Source organism: Oreochromis aureus, linkage group 12 (genome assembly GCF_013358895.1).
Source record: "Oreochromis aureus strain Israel breed Guangdong linkage group 12, ZZ_aureus, whole genome shotgun sequence".
Taxonomy (NCBI): Eukaryota; Metazoa; Chordata; class Actinopteri; order Cichliformes; family Cichlidae; genus Oreochromis; species Oreochromis aureus.
The window spans coordinates 22,740,264-22,765,322 of record NC_052953.1 but is presented as its reverse complement, the minus strand read 5'-3'; the positions used below and the strand labels follow the sequence as shown (position 1 = coordinate 22,765,322).

At 40.0% G+C, this 25,059-nt stretch overlaps 2 protein-coding genes and 1 long non-coding RNA gene across 7 annotated transcripts in view; 2 read left to right on the top strand and 1 right to left on the bottom strand.

The window, feature by feature from the left end:
• Window positions 1-10,927, top strand: part of rhobtb4 (Rho related BTB domain containing 4) — a 38,905-nt gene extending 27,978 nt beyond the window's left edge. For 4 of the 5 annotated variants that reach the window (XM_031736192.2, XM_039620755.1, XM_039620752.1 and 1 more), the window contains 4 exons: window positions 4,121-4,271; window positions 4,560-4,648; window positions 4,799-4,904; window positions 5,419-5,597. In XM_031736192.2, coding sequence (XP_031592052.1) covers window positions 4,121-4,271; window positions 4,560-4,648; window positions 4,799-4,904; window positions 5,419-5,597 — 525 coding nt within the window. Of the gene's footprint in view, window positions 1-4,120; window positions 4,272-4,559; window positions 4,649-4,798; window positions 4,905-5,418 lie in introns of all 5 variants that reach the window. The other variant, XM_031736191.2, reaches the window with a different exon arrangement.
• On the bottom strand, window positions 8-23,467 carry LOC120443062. The gene is made up of 3 exons (XR_005615110.1): window positions 21,103-23,467; window positions 14,689-14,754; window positions 8-1,171 (listed from the first exon to the last, which is right to left on the bottom strand). It is a non-coding gene; the product is annotated as an uncharacterized LOC120443062 (long non-coding RNA).
• si:dkey-40c11.2 (drebrin-like protein A) overlaps window positions 20,365-25,059 on the top strand; it is a 33,631-nt gene continuing 28,936 nt past the window's right edge. Inside the window, exon 1 of the mRNA XM_031736193.2 lies at window positions 20,365-20,745. Within this exon, the coding sequence (XP_031592053.1) occupies window positions 20,654-20,745 (92 nt within the window). The 5' untranslated portion in view covers window positions 20,365-20,653. The remainder of the gene's footprint in view (window positions 20,746-25,059) is intronic.

Below are 25,059 nucleotides of genomic sequence, written 5' to 3'. Positions count from 1 at the left end.
GAGCTCAGACAAAGTGGGGAAAAGTCGAGGATGGAGTTACCTTTAAGTTTTGAGAAGGGATCGAGTGTCCGTGTCCTAAATCCTGCTAAATTCCCAGTAGTAACTCACAACTGGCAAGATGCTTTTTTTAAGGCTGATTTCAAATGTTCAAAAAAGGTCTTGATGAAATTGATTAGAAATGTTGTAAATGCCAGTTTATAGCTAATAGCATGACTAATATTAAATAATTTATGTTTATAATAAGAAGGTATTTACGTGTCTACCAAAGCCTATTTGTAGCAACCGTCAACAACCTTTAATTGGATAAGCTCTTTAGAAAAGAGATGCAAAGAACACTTGAGCTATATTAGATATTTGTTTTTATTTTATTTTTTAGAAACTTTTGAGAAACATTGTATCTTGATATGGTTATTTGATAAAGGGAAACTGGAATGACACTGTGCAGAAATTTGCATTGCTGTTTGAGTGCTTCATTATGCTATCTTAGCCATGCTATCAGATTAACCTACAAACCTTCTACTTACTTGTAGATGTGGTTGAAACTCTGTAAGGTTCATGAGAATTGACCTACATAATAATTCACACGTCCGCACCTCCGTATATACAAATTTCCTGCACATGAGTACTGCTTGGTTTATCCTAACTCATATACAAGCATTATTATTTGCCTTAAAATGTAATGATTTACACTGATTATCATAGAGAGAGCTATTTATGTCTATAGCCCGTATACATGAAAACAAACATGCAGTCATACAAAGACACACAGACGTGAACTTTTTGAGTCTGACTTCCTGTTTTTTGTGGTTTGACGCAAACCACAGCGTATCGGTGTTGTGTCAGTAGGTTGAAGGCTCAAATTTGTCATAACAGAATGAAGATTCTGCACTAACTCTTCTCATCTTCTAGTGAGCCCCAAGAAAATTCTTATAAAATTTTTCTGGGTAGTAAAATTTAGTCAGACTTCTTATGCAATCACCTGAGGTTTAGCTTCAGGAGGTTACTGGGTGCAGGATGTGTCTGACATAACCAGAGAGGAAGTTAAAGGCTGTCATTGAGTTGATACTCCTCGGACAGTGTTGCTGAACCAGATCCCACTGGGTATGGTTACCGTCAAGGTCAGCAGGTTTAGGTTGCCCAGTTCCCTGGAAGTTCTGGAAGTTTTCTGGAACTGAAGCAAATGGTAAAAATAAAGCTGTGGTCAAGAAAAGCATTGCTTTTTTTGTTGTTTGCACATGCAGATGGAGGGGATTTCTTTCTGGAAAACACCACATGAGTCTGTGTGCAAAAACAACCATTGCAGCTATTGTTGACACTAGTGAAAACAGGACATCGGGATCAGTGAGGGGACGCAATGTTTGCTGCTGGTGGTGGGCTGCTGGTGTCTATGGTTACACTAAACAGTTCATGTTAATGGCGTGAGGTTGGCAGCATGTAGAGGACAGGTGGTCTGGACACAAAGATTCAAAGACTGACTGGACAATGATGCTGTCAGCAGTTTTGTTTATGAACAGCTGTTTTGTTTTGTTTTATTTTATTTGCTTGCTAATTTGCTTTATCTTAAATACATGTTTTTTGGGGGTTTTTTTACTCCTAATTTGTGAGCTGCTGTTTATCTCACCAGAATGCTGCACTTCCTGCTTTGCTTGCTAACTTTTAAAGTTGCTTCTTTCACATTTGCTACATGACCATAAGTTACCATGCTCTAATGTATCTTACTTCCTGTGAGCTGCAAATATGAAGTGAATGCTAAACCACACAAACACTGGTCTTTAAATAGAAGCAGAACTTTCAGAGCATGACACAACAATACAACTGCTCAACCCTGAAGCAGCAGATGATCTAGCTTTAGTCACATCGTCCTGAACAGTGTGAACATTTGACATACGTATTAACATGATGTGATATTTTTATAAAAATTATTTTAAAAATCAGAGTATGACAAGACAGAATCTGATTAATCTGGTGATATTACATTATCGTTATCTACAAGCTACTTTTGATTTCAAATTTAAGTAATGCACAATGTACATTTATTAGCATCTACAAGATAGATTTTATACAGGCAATGCATTGCTAATAAACAGCATTATCATGTTACCATCACATTAGTTTGAAGAAAGTATTTTATATATTTGTGAAATATATATAAATTAATAATCCCTAACTCTAAGTGGGAGAGCATCATGTGATTAGAGATGTGTTTCTCTATTTTTATGCCCATGGCACACTTCCCTCTCTGTATTCTTGTGCTCACACATTTCGGTGTTCATGCTGCAGTGCGATTGCACGGCTATTCTTGACTTGTGCAGAGCAGCATTAAGTTGAGTCTCACAAAAATGTGCTTATAATCTGCATCACTTTTTGTGGCTCTGGTTTTAGTATAACATTGGTACAATGATTTCATACATTAAGGATTTTCTTTTCTTCTTGAATTCAAAGGTGATCTGGGGGTAATTTTCTCTATTGTGTACTGTTCAAAAGGCACAAGTCAAAAGACACCTCTTGTGGTTTGCTGTCTCTGTGGATAGACCGCTGATTGTGTCATGGTACACCCATGGATTACTTACTAGGTGTGTGTCTGTGGTTTTGTGTTCACCCTGGGAGTGTGTATCCTGGTGGAGTATTACATGTTGAGAAAAGACTAGTCTATCAAGTGTGAGAGCCTCTGCAGCTCTGTCATACTCATTTAAAAAGAGAAAATGCCAGCATCGACTCTTTTTTTTTTTTGAAGTGTGAGAAAAAAGTTTTCCCTTTTAACCGTTTTGTTTCACATTTATAGTGATGGTTATGCCACACTGTTTTTTCCTGACTACCTTTTTGTATATAACAGGAAGAATAGGGTTGAAATTTTGTCTGGACGTCTCATTTGCACTTTTATTTTTAGTCATTGCAGCTTTGCAAATTTCAGTAAACTTACAAATGAACAGTTATGATGGCAAACTGAAAACAGAAGAGTATAGCCGATAGATCTTAGTGGTACATTTTCGGCACCAGTGACTTTGTCCATCTATTAATTCTTCCTGGTCCCAGCTGTGAGGCCACCCATAGCTCTACGTTGTGTCTTTTTTATCATAACGAGAGGTCACACTAAGCTGACATTCTCCTAATTGGCTATAGGAGTGAAGGGTGGTGAGTGCCTCAGTGGGTACACTGAGGCAGAGTGCTCCTGGAGAGGTCAGGTTATCACTCTCATAATCATTCACCTTCCTCCTGTCCTTCCCAGGCTTAGACGGTCATCTACTTCGTGGATTTGGTTATAGCCTAGCAGTAATTAAGATGTTAAAAAAAGGTCTGTTTTGCTTTTATGTTTTTGTTTACCACCCAAAAGTGGTGGAGAAGGAGCATGGTCAGGTCTAAGTGATGTTATGGCAGCGTCAAGGTCAATACGGCTGAACATTTTACTTAAGAATTAGCTTAAGAAAAAGACTCCATATCCCAACTATAAACATTAGCCTAAAGTATCTTTTTTTTTTTTCAGGCTACGTTTTAAATGTGAGAATCTGGTGTGCTTCTTTTTCCTCATTATTAGCTTAACTTGTTGATAACAGTTAGTAGATAAAATGTCATAGATTATTTTATCATTAGAACAGCGTGTGGCTAAATGAGATGAACTACATAGTATATCTCTTTGACGAACGCTGCCACAGTCTATCTCATCTGTGTCAGTGTCTTAGTCTGCACATTGAGGCTAGGTTTGTGTTGTCCCTGTGCACCACATAGCAGGGTTGTATGTATGTGGGGCTTATTTGGCTTTAGCCCTATTGCTTACATCACGAGCCAGACAGAGCACTCATCTGAGCCAAGATCAAAGGGAATGTGAACAGTATGTCCTCTGCCCTTTACCTCCAGATACCTACAGCGCTGCTTTCATTGGTATTGCTGAAACCTTACCCATTACTAAACATTACAATCCACATGTCAGAATTTGCAAACACGTTTTTTTGTCGTAACACAAAAGTGTGAGTGCAGAAGACACATACAAATATGCAGTGTTTTTGGACATAAGGCTCACTCATGTGAGCATATATCTAATGAAAATGAATGTCTACAATGCATTTTTTTTTATATCTCATGTCTTGTTTTTGATCTGTTTACCCTTGATATGATAAATTTCCAGGTCTCCATCCCTAACACCAGTACAGCCTGTATGCGAGGGGTGCTGGAGTTCCTGTACTGTGGCCTCCTGACGCCTTGTCCTGGTCTGGAGCCCATGGAACTAATCGTTCTGGCCAACCGTCTCTGTTTGCCACGTCTCGTCGCCCTCACCGGTAGGGATGCTTTCTGTCGTATTGAGAGCACAGGACGGAACGTCCTCTCATTTAAATATCATGTTCTTACTTCATGTGGCAGAACGTGCGTTTGATAGTGTTTTATCTCTTGTACTATCCTCCTTTTATCAGTGACTCTGTAAAAATTTTACATATAGCCTTCTGTTTGCATCTAGTGCACATTTCAAGACTATGAATTTAGGCCTGGGAGAAACGATATCCATGTGCAAGTGCTGCATGCAAATGGGAAATACTGACATGATTGTTTCCATTTTTATGCATTTTCAGAGCAGCACGCTGTGGATGACCTTCTCCACCTGGCAGTGAAAGGAGTTGACATCGATGGGCAGGTGTTGGCTTACCTTGAACTTGCACAGGTCTGTCCTTTAAAAGACAAATTATTCATAATTCATTAATGATGCTGAATTACTTTCATTTTCGCTAAAGGAGGAATCCATATTTTTATAGTGATGCTATTTCTTTCAGCTCTGTAACTCATCATTTCTTCTCTGCTTCTCTTTTTGCAGTTCCACAACGCAAAGCAGCTATCAGCTTGGTGTCTCCATCACATCTGTACTAATTATAACAGCATCTGCCGCAAGTTTCCCAAAGATATGAAGGCCATGTCTCCAGGTAAAGAATAAACCGCCTCCCTCAAATCCCTTTTAGACACGTAGCTTTTCTCTCAGTTAAAAAGGTAGGGGCCTTATTTTGCCTTGCAGTGCTACAAGAATGTACATTTTCTGGGTTAAACACACTGCTAATGGACTGCAGCACAGTGTGACTTGATCATCGTAAACATTTGGTTGGAGTGGGAGGGCTGAAATATTTTTTTGTCTGGATAAGCACTGAAGCAGCATACCTACTGTTTTTGAAGTCAGTTATATCACAATTAACATAATTTCTTCTTAAAATTATTTAACTTGAATGCAGGAAAACAAAACGTTGTGTTATTTCCGTATTGAATAAATCAAACCAATTAAATGAAATAATCTCACTTTATTCAGAAAATGTGATCTCGTCCACTCTTTAATTCCATCAGCGCACAGCTTGAAATGACACAGAGAGTTTTCACGTTCAAATGTTGCTTTTTTTCTGCAACTTTTCTTTTCATGCCATTTTTTTAACTCTACTCTACTCTCTGCAGAAAACCAGAGGCACTTTGAGAAGCAGCGCTGGCCACCCGTGTGGTTCCTGAAGGAAGAGGATCGGTACCTGCGCTCCCAGAAGGAACGCGAACGTGAAGAAGAGATCTTGCGCAAGCAACACACCAAAAGGGGCTGGTGTTTCTGGAGGCATCCGTCCTCCTCTCCGCATGTCTCTTAAAGCGCCCCGACCTGGAAAGTTACACCTCCCCATCCCCCTCCACGCATATAGAGGAGAATTACCCCGAACCCCTCTATTAGTGGATAAATGACCCTCAGAGCTAATATGCCTGGATGTCAGCATGTTTGGGGGAATGTATGTGCCTCTTTATAAGTGTGGGTGACCACACAAATGCATTTTGCTATCCTGTGTGACACGTGTGGATTCAACTCATGGGTATGTGCATGGATGTGTGATTGTATGTGTGCGGTATATTGTGATTGAGTGATGCTTCCAAGTTGAGTGCTTCCCAAACGCCCTCTTTGATAATGGCCTGAGGTTGCAGTGCAGCCCCTTTTGTCCCTCCACAAGAGCTCGGTCCCTCCACCAGCACTCACAGTGTCTAAGCCGCATGAGTGATTGGACTGGGAGCAAGGGCTCTCTATTTCTCTCAGTCTCCATCCTTCACATTGACCTTAATGACTATTACACATTGACCACTGCGGCTTCTCTTGGGGGAGCTTACCTCTGCCTTCACTTCTATACAGACTGTTAGCGTGCACACACAGACCTATGCCCATTTTCCACCCCCTTATAAAAAAACCAGCACTGTATTCCCAGGAACTGACACTGACAATGTAATTATTATTTCAACATTGCTTTAGTGGGTTTTTAAAAAAATGTTTGGCGCCTTCTAGGAAACTTTTATCAGTTGAAATGGCGCATACTACTTCCAGGAAACTGATGATTGCCGTCACAACCACACGAGATATGACTGTAAATCTAGAGCCGAGGTTTGCTGGCAAGGAGGAACTTTAAAACAATTAGTACGTTAAAATGCTCCTGTCAAGAGGATTGATCATAGCCTTCGGTGATCCCGAAGTGGTGGTTCTTGGTGTTCATCGCCCACCTGTACACTTCCCAATCCTTTTCTGTGCACACCGAGCCACAAAAAAACAAACAAACAAAAAAAAAACAAAAAGCTCGAAAACCTCAAATGACCACTCTTAAGGGGGTAAAGACGGCCAGCCTTACTTGACACCTCCGCTACGGAGGAATGATGGATTCAGTATTAAACAACTGCGCTTGTAACGTCCACCACCACAATGTTACACTGAAGCACCTCAGCCAGCCTGCCTTTACACCCCTACACCACTAGGGGCAGCACTGCTCAGGGCCCTGACACTATCCTTCATACTAATGGATTTTAGGCCTGTGTCTTCTTCACTATACTTTCATTTGGTAGTATAGCAGTATAACTTCAATCCTTGCAGTGTTAAAAAAACACTTCAGCACCTGCAGTGTTATTAGTGCATTTATAACAAAACAACAACTATATATCGCCTGATTTATTAATACCAAAGCTGTGATTCTTCTTCCTCAATTTATTTCTGCCTCCTTCCTGCCTTTCTTTCTTTTTTATTTTTCAGGAAGAAGGGATGTAAGAGAGAAGTCAAAGTGATTTGTAGGAGAAGAAGAAGGCAGAAAAATATTTGAATCCTTTGGATGGGTGGTGTTTCTAATCTGTGGTGTCAGGAGAAAAACCGTCACTTCTGAACATTACCTTCTGTTTCTCTTGCTCAATTTGAAAATGGTGCTGAAGACACAGTGAGGCAGTGTTCGGATGAACACATATGCTCAAGCATCTGTGTAGTTTTTAGTGTTTACCTGCAAAGAGAATGGAGAAATTTAAGGAGGGGTTTTAAATTTTGACATAGGAGCATTTTAACCCTTATTGTTCCTTCTTCCTTTACTAACAGTCTGTAAGAGGTCATAATAGGTCATTGATATTTAGATTGTGTGGTTTTGTCTGTCCGATTTAACCCACAGCAGTTACAAACCTTTTTTTTGCTGCTTTCTGATTCAAAAACAATGTGATATACTTTGCTTCTTTGTTAATCAGGAAACTATCATTAATTAAGATTGAATTCGGAAGGGTGATTGTTGTCTCAAGAAACCTTTCAGTATATTGCTGCGTATGAGAGCAAATCTGATTTTCCTGTTGAGGGTGCTAATTTTGTCAGGCTTTCATACTGATTGTGGAGAGAAAAAAAAAGATGTGTTGATGAATTTCTATTAGCACGTTGTTCTATTTGTGGGTTTGCGCCCCTCAGCTTTACCCAGGCACTAGATAGATAGATTGTGTGAGACATCTGGTCTGTTCTACCGTGTAAAGTCATTGTCAGCTCCTGAAGTAGAAGTTGGATAGGGCCTCATAAGACTCAAGTGCAAATTGAGCTGTTTCATCTCCAAAAAGAGTAAAAGTAAGCATATTTCAGTCAGGATTACACATATCCTGAATAAATTCATAGATAGTTAAAAATATCCCAATGCATGGCTTTGAGAATTTAGAAAAGAGACCTGAAGAAGGAAAGACTGTTTTTGATTAACTTACAGGGTCTCTTTTAAGTTTCTCATAGAATCTTTTTGTCTTAATGGTATTAATGGTTAGTATGTCCCCATTAAGCCTGTCTTGGTCCAGGTGCCTTATAGATGGACAAAACTGGAAACTAAAGTGGGATTTTAGCAGCTTCTTAGTTTAAAGCTGCAGACTGGTTCTGCAGTCAGCAACATGAAGGACACTGTAGACAATGGCCATGATCATAACTATAAAATTTTCTGTGGTGATCCTTCATGCACCTTCAGCCATAATTCTTATTGAAGGATTTTTAAGACAATTGTCTGAGCAAAATCCTTTGGCCTACTGTTTACTTCATGCAGACAAATGGCCTTTTAAATTTTTTATTTAGTATAGTAAAATATGCTGGCCTTAGAGTAAGGTGTTTTCTCTGAATCGGGACTCACGTCATGGTTAAGTTTTTTCCACTGACCAGATGACTGAGTGGTAGCAACAACACCAATTGCATTATAACTTCCAAACCACTGTTTTTGAGAAAGCAAAGTTTTTTATTATTAAGCGCTGGCTGGCCTGTGCGCTGGGAGGGTGCAACCACTTTTGGAGTGAAGTTAATTTCTGGCCTACCTTTGTCATTACAATGACATTTGCGTTGGAATGCACTTTTTCGTGTGTCTATGACTATACCTCTTTTTTCTGCACTTAGCATGGATCGATCCTTGTGTAAGATTGTTTGTAAACCTGAAGATTGTAGCATGACTTTTCCACTCAAGTCTTTCAAATTTCCCACATCTCAGTGAAGAGATGGATGACACGACTTCTTCAGCTTTTTTAAGGTCTTGTACGCATTGAACTCCACAGTAGCTCTTTTCCTCGCTATGTGGCTTTATGCACATGCCCGTTTGGCTAAATTCGCTCTGCACAGCTGAAGGTAGCATCGGCAAACATCCAGCTCTAAATGATACACTACACAGGTTAGCGTGATAAAAATAATGCAGAGGATCTGTTCCTGTGGTGCAGTGTTACAGCTCTCCCTTGTGTGCTGTTACTGTAGTTACTAAACTTAATGAAGCTTGTTTCTGTCATTTGTTTTCTGTAAGCTTAAAAAAATAGAAAGAGAGCAGTTGAAATCAAGGATTTATAATCCAAAGTGTAAGAATATGATGCTTAACGGCTGAAAGCCAAGAATAATGTTTGGATTTAGTTTGCATGTAATGACAGAGGAATTGTATAAGGCATGATGCATGTTTCAGTAGTTAGATATATGTTACATATACAGCAGTTTCTTAATTTTTGTTGTTGTGACTCTGTTTGGGGATCACAATGCTGAAGGTTGATAGGGTTGTGGGAAATTTATAAAATAGAAATCATAAAAAAACACTAATACTGATAACAGTAATTATATTTGAAAGCTAATTTGGGGTGACAGGGCATCGAGAAAGGGAGTATCAGGCCAGAGGCAATTGAGAAACTCTGATTTACAGAGAGGGAGCGATGGAGAGTCAAAACTCTAAGCTTCGTTCATTTTATTTAGCTCAACATTTGCCCAACACTGACTCCTACAGGCAAAAGTTAGGTGTTGTCACACTGGTGGTAGAGTTCCTTTGTATTGTCTTGATCTATCTATCTATCTTGATCACAGTGTATTTACTGTCACATTTTCCTCTGTTTGAGATGGAGCAGTTCTTCCCTCCTTGCAGACCTGATCTCCCTATTATAATGTGACACCTGGTGATGGAGAGAACACTTTTTTGGGGGGATAGTTTGTTTTGTTGTTGTTGTTGTTTTTGGTGTCTGGTGTCTCTCTCCTCCTGTGCCTTTAGTGAACTTTCACTCTTTTAGCTCTGTTCAGGCTGATGGCACAGCACTTACAGCCTCCCGGGCACAAATTAAAGTCAGTTAAGCCAAGAAGTAACACACATGTGAACGCAGAAGTAAATGTAGGTTGATATACAGCATCTTAGAGCTTATGTGGAGTGGCCTATGTTTCTTTAATGTTATTATTCAGGCAAAAAGTAGTTACTGTCTATCGGATTCAATTCTTCCAGTGATTACATACAGAGCTTTGCAAGTTCTCTGTGTGACGTCATCAAAAGCTACACAGCGGATGACATAAATAAACCAAGAAACCCAGCAAACCAGCAATTTTAGAGTAACGTTTCCTTTTGAGGTGCCTGCACTTTGTATTATGTAGCCGACTATTACATGTCTGATAAGTATGCTGTCGATAAATATATATATACACCAGTTGTTATTGATCCAAATCAAAATGTCATTTAATTTTCCATTTCTCTACTTAATTTTTGTCTTTAAGACAAATTCTGTAGTGCACTCTATTGCTTCCACTGTTTCAGTATCCTTTTATTTGGGGAACTGCATCTGTGAATGATTGATTGGATTGAAGGCAGATATTAGCTGTGACAACTATATTATTCTGCATTATGCTTTAATGAAGGTAGGTACTCTCCAAAGTACAGTAAAGTGTTGTAAATTTAATACACGTCCCAGCTGGACATAACCTGTCATCTTCTAACTACTCATCATACTGTATCTCTTCATTAGATTAATGTATAAGAAAAGAGAGGTGTTCATATAGAGAGACATGGTGTGATTAACCCCCTGGTCTATACTGTAACTTTTTAAGTGGATCATATATACTGTATAGTATTGTTATGCACTTTTGTTTCCATCAACGCAAACGACTTATTAACATGTACTGCGTACGTTATTGTGTTTATTACAATAAAAGGCAAAAGAAAGAGCACACCACACTCACAAACTATTAAGGGCTTTCGAAATTTTTTTACAACAATCAGAATGTTTTGCTGCTTTTGCAAAAAATGTTTTGAAATGAAAATTTTGTAATATTTTTGAACCACTGTGATTTGTATAAAAAATAAATTCAAAAAAGAAATGTAGAGAAAAGGTTTTTTTCTTTTTTGCCATTTCAGTATTTTAATGTTTGACATGAATTTTATTAAAACTATTAATCTTTTGCTGTTTCCTGGAATGGACGTCATTGTGGGTCTTTCTTTTTTTTGTTTGTTTGTTCTCATGATAAAGCTCCTCGGTGGATTTCCAATATAAAAAGGATTTTTTTTCTATTTAGAGTCAGTAATAACAAGACTGACGCAGAGAGATAGACAGTGTATTGGGATTTTCCCAAAAACCATATCTTCAGAGAATTGTCCCGGAAAGAGAAAATATCCAGTTAGTGGCAGTTCTCTGGGTAAAAACAAATTTGTCACCCATAACTCTTTATGTCAGAGGACAATGGACAGACTGCTTTGAATCGATAGGAAGGAAAGTGTAATTTTTGAAATTACTACTAATTATAACCAAGTTACGCAGAAGAGCATCTCTGAACACAAAACATATGAACCCTGAGTCGGATGGGCTATGTCAGCAGAAGCCCACACCCAGTGCCAATCCTTTCAGCTAGGAGCTGCTACAGTTTGCACATGCTCACTAAAACTGGACAATAGCAGTTTATAAAAATGTTGCCTGGTGTGAGTTTCAATTTCTGCTACGACATTCAGATGCAGCAGCTGGACCTTCAGCTAGCAGATACACAGTGCGACAAACTGCACAGAAACAGTTTGTGTGTTTGCTGATGTTTGTTGAGCTGATGGAAATGTTGCATTTGAAATTATTTGAATTGAATGTGCAGAATGTTTCCAGCACTTTTCGAATCTATAGAGGTTAAACTCAGAACTAATAAGTAATAATAAACTGGTACCAGTATAACTGAAACCTGGAGGATGAGCCTTTATTTAAACAGTGAGGGATGTCTTCAAATGAGCCTGAGCAATACAAAAAACATATCATTTGAAAATGAAATGATGACCATTTTAAATATTTTTTTATTATTGAATTATGTCATAGTGCTCCAAAGTATTAACTAATCTGATGCCCAGTGTATTATTAAATACATAAATAGTGCTGGGGCTGGAGTAACATGGTTATCCACTTTTCTTTTCTTTAAATGTGATGTTCCCATTGTAAAGACTTCACGCAGTGATAGCTTTATTTTGAGGAAGCAGAGTTCCAGTATTGTGTTTCCAAGTGTTCAGACCTTTCCTGCATGTACAGTGGCTTGCAAAAGTATTCGGCCCCCTTGAACTTTTCCACATTTTGTCACATTACAGCCACAAACATGAATCAGTTTTATTGGAATTCCACGTGAAAGACCAATACAAAGTGGTGTACACGTGAGAAGTGGAACGAAAATCATACATGATTCCAAACATTTTTTACAAATAAATGACTGAAAAGTGGGGTGTGCGTAATTATTCAGCCCCCTGAGTCAATACTTTGTAGAACCACCTTTTGCTGCAATTACAGCTGCCAGTCTTTTAGGGTATGTCTCTACCAGCTTTGCACATCTACAGACTGAAATCCTTGCCCATTCTTCTTTGCAAAACAGCTCCAGCTCAGTCAGATTAGATGGACAGCGTTTGTGAACAGCAGTTGTCAGATCTTGCCACAGATTCTCGATTGGATTTAGATCTGGACTTTGACTGGGCCATTCTAACACATGGATATGTTTTGTTTTAAACCGTTCCTTTTTTTTTCTTTTTTTTTTTCTTTTTCTTTTTTTGCGCCTGTCCCGTTTGGCTCTTTTGCCATCAGAATTATTGTCTAAAGGCGAAGAAAGATGCCCGACGGATTTACTTTACCAAATGGACCATCCCAGCCTTGCCGTAATGGTCTATTTGATTCACCTTGTTTATTTTATTTTATTTTCACTTGTTAAATATGGGACAGACTTGATTGGGGAAAAGAAAGGGGAGAAAGAAAGGGAAAGAAAAACAGCGGGGAAGAGGGACGGGGATAAAGGGCAAAAAACAAAAAACAACAAAATAAGCAGACAAAAAATACATATATCAATCACCTGGATCACCTGTTGAGAAAGAAAAAAGAGAAAACAAGCAGAAAAAAAAGAGCAACATAATAAACAACATCACGATGATCTATGGGAATGTAACAGTAAAAACGAAATATTAAACATTATTGTGCAGCACGTAAGATCGACAGCGCACAGTGTGCTTTGAGGTAGGAGCCAAAAAGGGTGTAGTTTGTGTGTGTGAGTCCCCGTGTGTACACCTGCGAGCATGAGCGCGCTTGTATTTAAAAGGTTCCTTCATGTGATGATCTGCTAGAGGGTGTGGGGGGCCACAGCCCAGTCCTCCAGGGCATGAAGCAGGTATGGAGGAGATCAAGACTCCAGACATCCAGAGGCCCTCAGAACGCAAGAGACCAAGGAAGACCAACAGAGGGGCAGCTGCGCCACCATCCCAGAAAGAGCTGAGGAGAGTCCCAGGTGAGGGGTCACTCAGTAGCCGCAGAGCAGAAGCCAGGGGGGGTTGCAGTGACGTGCCTGGACGCCCATCCCCAGACACAAAGAACCACCAACGCACCGATGTCTGAGGGCGTCTGCCACTGGCAGGGGAAGTGGTGTTTTAAACCGTTCCATTGTTGCCCTGGCTTTATGTTTAGGGTCGTTGTCCTGCTGGAAGGTGAACCTCCACCCCAGTCTCAAGTCTTTTGCAGACTCCAAGAGGTTTTCTTCCAAGATTGCCCTGTATTTGGCTCCATCCATCTTCCCATCAACTCTGACCAGCTTCCCTGTCCCTGCTGAAGAGAAGCACCCCCAGAGCATGATGCTGCCACCACCATATTTGACAGTGGGGATGGTGTGTTCAGAGTGATGTGCAGTGTTAGTTTTCCGCCACACATAGCGTTTTGCATTTTGGCCAAAAAGTTCCATTTTGGTCTCATCTGACCAGAGCACCTTCTTCCACATGTTTGCTGTGTCCCCCACATGGCTTGTGGCAAACTGCAAACGGGACTTCTTATGGTTTTCTGTTAACAATGGCTTTCTTCTTGCCACTCTTCCATAAAGGCCAGCTTTGTGCAGTGCACGACTAATAGTTGTCCTATGGACAGATTCCCCCACCTGAGCTGTAGATCTCTGCAGCTCGTCCAGAGTCACCTTGGGCCTCTTGGCTGCATTTCTGATCAGCGCTCTCCTTATTCGGCCTGTGAGTTTAGGTGGACGGCCTTGTCTTGGTAGGTTTACAGTTGTGCCATACTCCTTCCATTTCTGAATGGTCGCTTGAACAGTGCTCCGTGGGATGTTCAAGGCTTGGGAAATCTTTTTGTAGCCTAAGCCTGCTTTAAATTTCTCAATAACTTTATCCCTGACCTGTCTGGTGTCTAAATCCAATCGAGAATCTCTGACAAGATCTGACAACTGCTGTTCACAAACGCCATCTAATCTGACTGAGCTGGAGCTGTTTTGCAAAGAAGAATGGGCAAGGATTTCAGCCTCTAGATGTGCAAAGCTGGTAGAGACATACCCCAAAAGACTGGCAGCTGTAATTGCAGCAAAAGGTGGTTCTACAAAGGGGGCTGAATAATTACGCACACCCCACTTTTCAGTTATTTATTTGTAAAAAATGTTTGGAATCATGTATGATTTTCGTTCCACTTCTCACGTGTACACCACTTTGTGTTGGTCTTTCACGTGGAATTCCAATAAAATTGATTCATGTTTGTGGCTGTAATGTGACAAAATGTGGAAAAGTTCAAGGGGGCCGAATACTTTTGCAAGCCACTGTATTTTAAAACCAATACGCTATGATATGGATAAATGGCCACTAGAGTAAATTCTAGAAATTTGCCATAAAAAAGTAAAAATATTGCATTATTAAATTTGAAAACAGCAAAACAAACCTTAAGACGTTCTCTCACCTTTTCTATATTATCTTCACTCCTCTTTGGCTTTGTTTGAATGTCAGTTTGGTGCACATGTGCCACCTAGTGGAAAGAAACAAATGCACAGGTTTAATAGAAGAAGACACTATACATAAAAAAGAGGCATGTGTTAAAGAAAGAAGTCAACCTAAAAGCAATAAAATTGTTTTGTGTCTTGGATAAGCCAGAAACTTTCATAATCAAGATATGTCTGGAGTTTCCTGCACAATCTTCCATTGAACGCTGAAACATGTATTGGCTGATCCCAGGTCTTTCTGAAGCAAGGCCTTTATGTTGTAACAGCTATATTTAGTCCAAAAAATACCTGAAATTCTGTCCAACATCCATTTATTATCTTAAGTCTTTTTGTGTCTTTAAAACGTTCTATGAAAGAAAGACTGAATCAACAGCTGTCATTAAGGGGACCCCTGAACAAGCATCATCAAGATCAAGATGATGCGAGCTGAGGCTTTTAATAAAGTCTGGTTAGGGATCACAGTAAGCCACAGAAACTCGAGGCTGCCACAGAAACGTGTTTAGCGATTTGGCTGATGATTTTTAACTTTCGTGACGAGAGGACGCGGTGATTGCAGGGAGCGAAATTTCCACGTCCATTTGCAATCCTGATCTGTGCCTGTGTGAGTGCGTGTAAGTCACAATCACAGCCTTTTAAAACTCACCAGTCAAGCAGTCTACCAACAAATTTTAACAGCCAATGACGTGCATCAGTTCTCCTTTCATCTTCTTATAAAACGAAGGAACTTATGAGCTTTTTGTAGCAGCAACCTCAACCTCCACGGTCACCAGCATCAATCTGAACACTGATTACAGACCTTTTTGCTGCGTCAGCTGTGGGCTGTGTTCATATTTCCCACAAACTTTGCCCCTGCTTTTGCACCACAGCATCACTGAGCACTACTTTAGAGTCATAGACGTGTGCTGACATCACCACATCTGGCTCTCATTTCCTTGGCTTCTCTTACAGCAGATAAGATGAGATGTATTTAAAGCACAATGCATTGTTGTGCAGTGGAGAAGAGCACAAACTGATTGAATTGGGTCTTCACCTCAACTGCTTGTGGACCAAAGGTTAAAATCTCCACTTTTATAAACTGATCATATGCATATGCAAAGTGTGTCTAAAGTTTTCAGACAAGTGACTTCACTTTTTCAGTCTTTTGTTGACCCCTTGTCCACTTCTTTCAGACATGTTGCTGCTAATATGTTTCACGAAAAAGTAAAATGCCTCAGTTGAAACATTTGATATGTTTTTATGTTCTATTGTGAATCAAATGTGGGTGTTGGGGCTTTTAAGCTTTTAAATATTCAATGACACACTTACATTATTATCTCACTTACATTATATTAAGATTTTTTTTAATGTAGAAAATGTTTATTACCAAATGTACCTAATTTACTTACAATGATTGAGTGATGGCACATTCCTTATTTTGCCCTCCTCAGAGTATGTTTCATTTATATGATGTTTGTCTAGCTCTCCCCAAGGTCTGCTTCTTAGACAAAACTCCCACCCCCTCCCAAATTCCTAAACACATCTTCAAATCAGGGCCTCTTAAAGCAAATTTCATGAAACCTATATCATTCTCACACTGTCAATGAACTTAAGAGCTATTTTATTTGGGCAAGCAGTCAAGGAAAATCAATTTTAAACACAAATGCATGGTCTCTATATATTCCTGCAAAGCCCTGTCATTTGTTTAGGCTTGACATACAGTACTGTCCAAAAGTCATAAGCCACTGTTGATTCTTTAGATTTTGGTCCCAAAATGTTTTTTTGATGATCTATGCATCATCCAAAAAGAGAAAAGACACCTGACTCAAGGGATGAACCAGTTCTGTGTGCACAGATAGCAGACAACTTAGCAAAGAACCATTGTGAAATTGTATATCTGGGCATGTTGTTAGTAGCAACTTGACACAAAGACACCTCAGTCTCACAGAAATAAAATTTTTTGCACTAACAAGGTGATTCACAGAGACATATTAGCCAGAAATTTGGCCTATCTTGGCAAATGAGGACAACAGAAGAAGTAGCAGCCCTAATAAATAAATATATGTATGTACAGCAGATGGACGTGTGTTAAGAAGCCATTCTTGGGGATTTTTGAGGACGCCATCCTTCATCAACATCAGCCTGGAGAACTATTCCCAAACACTTCTCAAAGAAACTACAAGAGAGCTCAGAGTTCAGGTTGCATTGAAGAATAAAAGTGGTCATATCAAACATTGACTTTCAAGCTTGTTAGAATTGTATCAATTCTGTTTTTCTCCATATATACCATATTTTCATGTATGCATAGACACATTTTATTAAATTGCTGCATTGCAAAATTAAAAGAAATAAGCTGTGATGCATGACTTTTGCACAGTGCCGTATTTCAGTTAAGTAAGGTAATCTTGAACCGATGATGAAGTCTGAATCTTTTTCCTAGTGAGACAAAGTAAAGAGAAAACAGCAGGTCAATATGGAAAATCGCTTGTTTTTAGCCTTTGCAAAAGTGAGAATGTGATTTAGAACTGAACAAAACACGTGCATGGACATCTAGATTCACGCACACATTTGTGTTCACACTGAAGCCCAGGGGAAAGATATCTCAAGGTTGTTGTGAAGGCGCATAGTTGAGTAGTGACCTCACCTTAAAGCCCGAAGAGAAGACATCCAGATTCACAGAACATGTGCCGAGCTCTGGCTCTACTATTCTCGCTTTTTCTCAGACAAACAACAAGTAAATTTGCTGAAAACACTCTATCTTTTCTTTTGTTTTCAACTTCTACACGTCTCAGTCATTTACTTAGCTCATAAAACTCGCCAGGCACCTGAATCAACCTCACTTATCTTTTCATGTTACGCCATGCTACTCATATGTTGGAGTTCAGCTTTTAGATAAATGCATGTGCCTCACTGACATATCACTTAGTATGACTTGTGTAACTTTTACTCAGTTCCACTCATCAGTGATATTAGTTTGCCTCACCTATGTTCACCTCAATATCAAAAATGAGCAAAACTAAAATGCAATACTGAAATGATCATTGCTATTGCAAGAAGAGGTGAGATTCTAAACTGTCGTGGAGCCGCTGTAATAATAAAAATAATAAGCAGAATCGGAATAAGCATAAGAATACGAAAACACAGTTCAAATGATAACCTATTAATGCGGTAATTCAAGCACATTCGAGTACCTGACAAACACTTATCAGACAACCTTTGAAGATGTGAAACATTCGTCAGAGAAGAAGACAAACTTTTTGAAAGACTTTGCATGAAGAAGCTTAATGCACTTAATGATTTGCATAGAAAATAGGATCGTATTCAGCAAGGTCTGACTTGTATGAAATATAGTGCAAAGGGAAGTTAAAAGGTTGGAGACATGCCTGCAGCTCTTATTGTATAAAAGTAAATTTACAACACAAGGCTGTATTTATGACATGAACAGGAGATTTAAAATCATTGCAAGTGTACAGACACTCATAAACCGGCAGCACGCTATCGCACATGAGTGGGCATGCAGGTCCTTACCTCTAAAAGTCTACAGTCACCGCTAATGCGAAACATGTTACTCCTGAAGTGTAGAAAAAACGGGTGGAAAAAAGCTCAAGCTGTGACCCCTTAACTCCAAATGCATCTCTGACCTTTTCACACCGTCCATCGGGTCGAAGGACACATAAACCTGCCACGCAAGCCATGATACACTCCAGGAGAGATTTCGAGCTATCCGTGACTACTATGTAATGAACTCTGCTTTTTAGTGGCAGAAATTTGTTTTGCTTTCTGTGTTATGTTATTATAAGCTAGTGGAAGAGTCACTGATTTTGCAAAAGAAAGAGCCACTCTATGAGTGGATTCTGAATTAAAGACTAATGTAAGAAACTCTTAGAGGATGTTTTTGTGACTGGGCCACTCAGCACTTTGTCACTCACACTTAAACTATTAGTTTAAGGAGACCAGTGGGTTTAAACTTTGTCAGGAAAGCAGGAAACTGAACAAAAGGTCTGTCACAACTGGATAAGAAGTTTCAGTAAAAGAAGAGAAAATCCCCATTAGCTGTTAGGCACACACACACACACACATGCGAATCCCCACTGGACATACAATCATCTCCAACAACAGCTGCCTCCGCACCCAAGCAGAGGAAATGCCAAGGTTTTCTGAACTGGAGCATAACAGCATTGCAGTTCACATCCACACTGAAGAGTTGAAAGGCAGGAGAGCCTCTAATAGCAGGAAGTTGTAACAATAATAGTGGTATGGGGATGTCATGCCCCCTGTCCTTGTGTCATGCAAATTCTAGCCAAAAAAGCTGAGTTAGAGTGTGCTGCTCGCTGAAACTAAGGGTTCACCAGACAGGATTTGTACGGAGATCATTTTTCATCAAAAGTGGTATTTTACAGTTAAAAAGTATCATATCTAATGTGTATCAGTACTTTACCCTTCATTCAAATGATGGCAACATCACAAAGCTATCCTCTATCAAACACGTGTGCAGTCCTCTCTCATCTATATGTTTAGTTATAGACCTATTAACTGCTTCTCTGACTGTAAAGTAGAGAAATACCCCAAGAGGAGATGAAAATGGAAACATTTTGCCTTACAAGGAAGTTTTTTCATCAGTGATTGCAGTGACTGTGTCAGTTCATAGTCTCAAAAGGATTACTCAGCCATTCCAGGTCTAACCTTAGCAGTGAATAACACTACAACACATATTAAATGTTAGGGGGGAAAAAAATGACACAAAGTTGAAATTTATGTGGTCATACCGAACCTGAGCCTGACACATCAGAACATAAAAACCTGTGACTTTTATCCTCTGCATCTGTCCTGGATTACCTAAGAATGGCTGCTAAGTAAATTAAAGAGCTCAGGAACATTCCCATAATCCGAGATCTTAAACTCCTGTGCCACTGACCCAAAGGCAAATACCACTGTGTGAGTGCGTGTGTGTGCACATCCATTGGTGTGTTTGCACGTCTAGAGGGAGTGCCTTAGAGTTCACAGCTTGTGTAAGTGTGCATGTGGGAGCCTGTGCATGAATGCATGGCAGTGTGTGTATTTACGAGCTTGTGGACAGTTTATGTGTGTATGTGAGTTTGCGCGGCCCTGGTTGGGTAGCAGCTGAACAGGCCCCCAGCAGCTAAATACTAAAACACTCTCCTCTGCTTTTTTTGTCTGTGTAAGGCACAGCCTGCTTCATACTCGGTTCCCATGAAATTGCTCCTTCTTTGGCTTATTGAGAGATTGCCTTCACTGTAAAATGCTTCTGCGGAGTTTGCCAAGGACCAGAGGTGTCCGATTCACAAGACTCAGAGACAAAGAGAGATTGACAGATCCAAGGCTGCTGCATTCCCCCATAGCCCCTCTAAACATCAGAAATTCCCATTGTGTTTCGTTTTTGTTCCAATTTTTGCCAACAAAAACATTATAGTGAGTCGGAAAAGACAATTAGAACAAAATAATTATATTTATTGAATCGCCTCAAGCTGTGGTCCATCAGTTAAGTAATACGTTTCGTCAAGTTGCCCAGTTATTGAATTGGGAAATGAAAACGTCTCTTTGTTTCGCGAACAGTGCAGCTCAGTGGCCGTGTTCCTCTGCTGCACACTTTTTCTTCCAAGTGACCAGCTAGTGAAGTCATTAGGCTTTCCACTCTCTTAACAGGAGGTGGGGCGCTCCCCATAAAAACGTATTCTTAACTGGCTGCACAAAGACCGTGTGCAGTCCCAGTCTCCTCCACGCTGTGAGTGCGCAGCGGCTGCACGGATCGCTCCGTTCGGACCTAAAAGGGCCACATTGAATGCACCTGGACACATTTGCTGCAGTTTTGTCTCGGCCGAACCCCAGTTTTCTGCTGTGACTGTTCTCCAGAAAATACTCAAACCCCCACCCCGCATCGGGACCCGTGAACAGAGAAGCTGCGGGAGTGGTCTGGAAACTTTTGCCACAATGAGCAAGCGAACGGTCAACCTTGATACCTACAGCCTGTCGCTGCTCACTGCCAAAGAGGACATCCTCAACCCCCGTTCTTCCACGAACTGGTAACGCATATTGCTTTTACACAAATCTGCATCTGCCAGCCACACCTGAGTTTATCCTTTTTCATAAGAGCAGACCGAGCTCCGACTTCGTTGTTCTGTTACCGTTTATATATATTTTTTTATATCGCGGTCAGGAATTCAAGGAGAGTTCGCAACTTTAATCAAACTTTCATGCTCTCCATCTTGTTTTCCATCGCGCGTAAGATGGAAAACAGCCTCTTGCGTAAGAAGAGGCTAGATTTAAGCTAATCCAATGACGGATATGGAGGTGACCAGCACAGAGATAGCTCACAACCTGCTCTGTATTTGCAAGTCCTGTGAACCCAGGGTGGTTTATTGCCAAAGGGATGCACTCACTTTTAATTGCCCTTCATTACGCACGCCAGGCCGCTGGTGTGGCTCGGTGCGCAGCACCTGGATCTCCATGACTTTGCTATTCTCCCCCAGGAGTTGTGAGGCTTTACCGGATCGTGTTTCTGCAGATGTGCTGATCCCTGACATGGGTTGTCTTTCAGGGAGAGGCCTCTTAATTTGAAAGGCAGCACTGCATGCATGAGTAACTCCATATGAGCAACGAGACTTATTAATGTAGAGCAATAGCGAAGATGACTAACAAAGTTTTAGGAGAAATCTTACAGGCCTGGGGGTGTAGCTAGATGAAGAACCCATATTCAAACTAAATTCACAGTTCAGAAAAATTTAAGTTAATCAGTTGTTTTTAATGTCAGATCTAGAACAGAATAATGAACAAACAAAGAAATATATTTATTAAGTTCTAAGAATTCTTTACTGAGATCATGCTCATGTAACCTGAGCATCTGACACTTGACTCATTCCGTGTTTTTGTCATAGGGTTTGGCTGATCTGTCACTATGGTGATCTGCCAGTCTACACAATAAGTGCCAGTCTTATTGTGTAGTCGCCTTCCTCTTTTTTTTTTCTTTTTTTTTTAATTTCATACACATTGTGTGTGTGCTTGTGTATTTTGTAATCCTCTGATATGAGCATGTTGTTGCTTGCTATATAAAAGTTAAAATTAAGTACATGCAAATATACTCCTCTCTCGCTTTACATCCACTCACTTTGATGAAGAAAAAAAATCCAAGGCCCCAGCTCAAGCATGTGCCCAAGTGGAAGTAGAGGACAGACTTGGTCCATCCCTGTTTCATCTCCCTCTGCCTCAAACCTCTCTCCCCCGCCCACTTTCTTTCTACATTCTTCCTGGCTTCAATTTGGAACTAACGACGCCACTCAGGAAATGAGTTTCAGAGCGCTGTGAGTTAACCATGACAAGCTGAAATCTGACAGCTTCACGAATGGAGTGGAAACACTTTTCCCCATCCAGAGCATAACTTGCTCAGTTTCCACTCTTTCTTAATTTTGGCAAACCTCTCAGAGTTTCCATGTTCAGAATAACTTTTTGTCCCATGGTAACTGCTACATGCTGACACTTCACTGAACCAGCAGTTCCTCATTTGAGAGCATTTCCCCCACAGTTTCGCTGAATAACAAAATCTTGATTGGGTCTCTGCCAACCAGGTGCCTAAAACAATTCTACAAACATGTATGGATGCATATGCCTGTGATTACATCAGAGGAAAAATAGAAAAGAAAGAAAGAAAAAGGACATTCCTAAGCATTCATTTAACCCACTTTCAAAGGATAAATAATTCTGCTGTGACTGAATAGAGAGGTTGGAGGGGAACATGATGATGTCATGATTCCCACTGACAAACTATTGAGCCCATCCGTGTGCGTGTGTGACCGTCTGTGAAATTTCAATGTGCATGTGAGCTTTCATGTCAGTATATTTGTTTCTGGATGTGCATATGCTTCCTGCAGAGACTACTGAGTTAAGGCATCGAGGAGTTTTCGCGGAGGCTTGTTGTGCTGAATGATCCTGCCCCCACTGTGTGGCCTTGAGATCTTCGTGTGTATTATCTAATGACCTTGTGTCCTGAATGGGAAACAGACCCTTTGTGGGCGAGACTCTGAAGAAAAGAGGGGCAATTTCAATGCATCCATCATTCAGACTTCTCTGCTCAACAGACAGCCTTGGAGGTCTGTGCTTAGTCTCCTGGACCGCTCAAGACTACCAATTGTGTTACTTAGAAGCTGTGTTTGCATGTGTTTTAAAAGGAAGAAATAAAAGAAAATAGTTCAGATCTATTTTTACAATACAACAGTGCAATCCTATGAATTGTAAGAAGTCGTAATTTACATTACTAACCTGTAATTTCATGTTGTACAACAGAAAGTTGTTGTTCTAGCACCTCGGAATACAAGCAGGAGGTAGAATAATGTTTATGGTGTTGTTTCAGCCACGCAAATCATATCAGATAGGAATTCATATGAATTTGTGGAGTGTTTTCATCAGAAAAGGTGTGGGCTATATCTAGGCATCTGTGGCCCTGGGCAAGATTAACACATTGTTTTTTTTTATCAACATTATTGTTGCAGATCACACTTTTTTCTCTTGCATGGGATGACTGCAGCTAGTGAAACATGAAGTAAACATCTGAGTTCATTGTAATAGTTGTTTTTTATGTTTTTATCTGTTATGGAAAATACATTTTAATGTAATTAAATATGCTGCATAAATAACATTGAGAGTGACATAGTAACTAAGTCATTGTGCTCAGAGCATTCAGCAGTCAATCTGGGCTGATTCTTGATTGTTTTTCTAGTTATAGACTAATCCAATATTTACATTCATTAAAGAGATATTTGTCATTAAGGTGGTATGGAATTGTTCCTAAGTTGCTAAAAAAAAATCTTTGGTTTGAAATGACTTATCATTGAGTGATGTAATACCTTCATTTGTGATCTGTTTTTTCGCAGAAGTGTAACAGCCAGGCGATCTGTCATCAAATGTTAATGGTCACAGAATTACAGGTGTTAGGTTTCAGCATTGTTGCTTTGAAATAGAAATTCGCCACAAGTGACGTTTATTGTTTAAAGGCATCCAGTTTCGTTAGGAAAACTTCCCAAATTGTAATCAGCATGTTATTTTTGCTGTTTGTAAATAGTTAAATGAATATTACTTATCGTTACATTAGTCATTTTCTTTATATTGCTGCTTTCGGGCAGTATGTAGTAGTAGGTAGCAGGATAGTACTCTGATAATGCCTAGCTCCTCTAGCCTGTGATTACATGTTAAACTATCCTCAGGCAAGATACTGAACCCTGAGTTGCCCCTGATGTATCATCTGGAGTATGATTATGTGCATGTCAGGTTAAAAGCTCATAAGCATAGAAAAAGTGTGAATAAGTGAATGAGCATTGTAGCAAGAAAGCGCTTTGAGCGTTCAAATGGAATAGAAAAAAAAGTGCTGTATAAGTAGCAGTCCATTTACCATTTCTTTAATAAGATTACAAAAGTCAGTGGGAAATGTAGGAAATCAGCATCAGCCATTTACATTTAGCAACACATTATCCCTCCTCTCCAGGCCTCTAATCTCCTGTGAAGGGATTCTCCTATTGATGATAACTTGGACTGCCTTTATTACAACATAGGCTTTTTGTGTTGCTTCAAAAGTTCCACAGGCTCATGCATGATTAACTGACACCTAAACAGTCCCTGAGTCTAAAGTTACTTTCTAGATGAAGTACACTTGTGTTGCAGGGCTGCATGTGTGTGAACGTGCACACTTCAGCTCTTCTGCCTGTAAATAGTAATAAAGTACAGTTAACACTGTTATCAGGAAGCTAATTCCTGCTTAAACTTCCTTGTACACGTTCTGCTTTTTGTTCAGTTCCTGAATTATCCACAGTGACCCACCTGTCAAAACCCCCCTAAAACAGAGCAGTTCAAGCTTTTCATACACACATGCCATTGTGCAACGTTACCTCACGCCCTTCTATGTTGAAACAATACCTGCTGGTCACCTTACTGTAAAATCCCACAGAAGGAACCCAAGCAGTCTGATTGGTTCCCTTTCCTTTCACTGTTCAGGATGAGGCTTCAAAGGTTGCACAGTCGCTTCCAGGCTCACTGACACAGGCCACATTGATCTAAAATATAAACAGCAGCGTACTGTAAATAGGACATCAGAGGTTTAGTACAGTGGACCGTGACCAGTATAATCTTTGTCGCAGCGACCTGTACCGTACCTTGGAGTAGCTTTATTTGTGACATAGAGGCATGAATCTTATCAAAAGAAACCCACATCCTGTCACTTATTTTTCCTTTAACACTAAGACTACAACTTGGCCCAATCCAGTGGGTTCCATGGGGGCGACACTTGAACACTAACGTAAGCTGATCAGAGCACAACTGGAGCCGGTGAAGTGCTTTTTGTGTGACATGAGGAC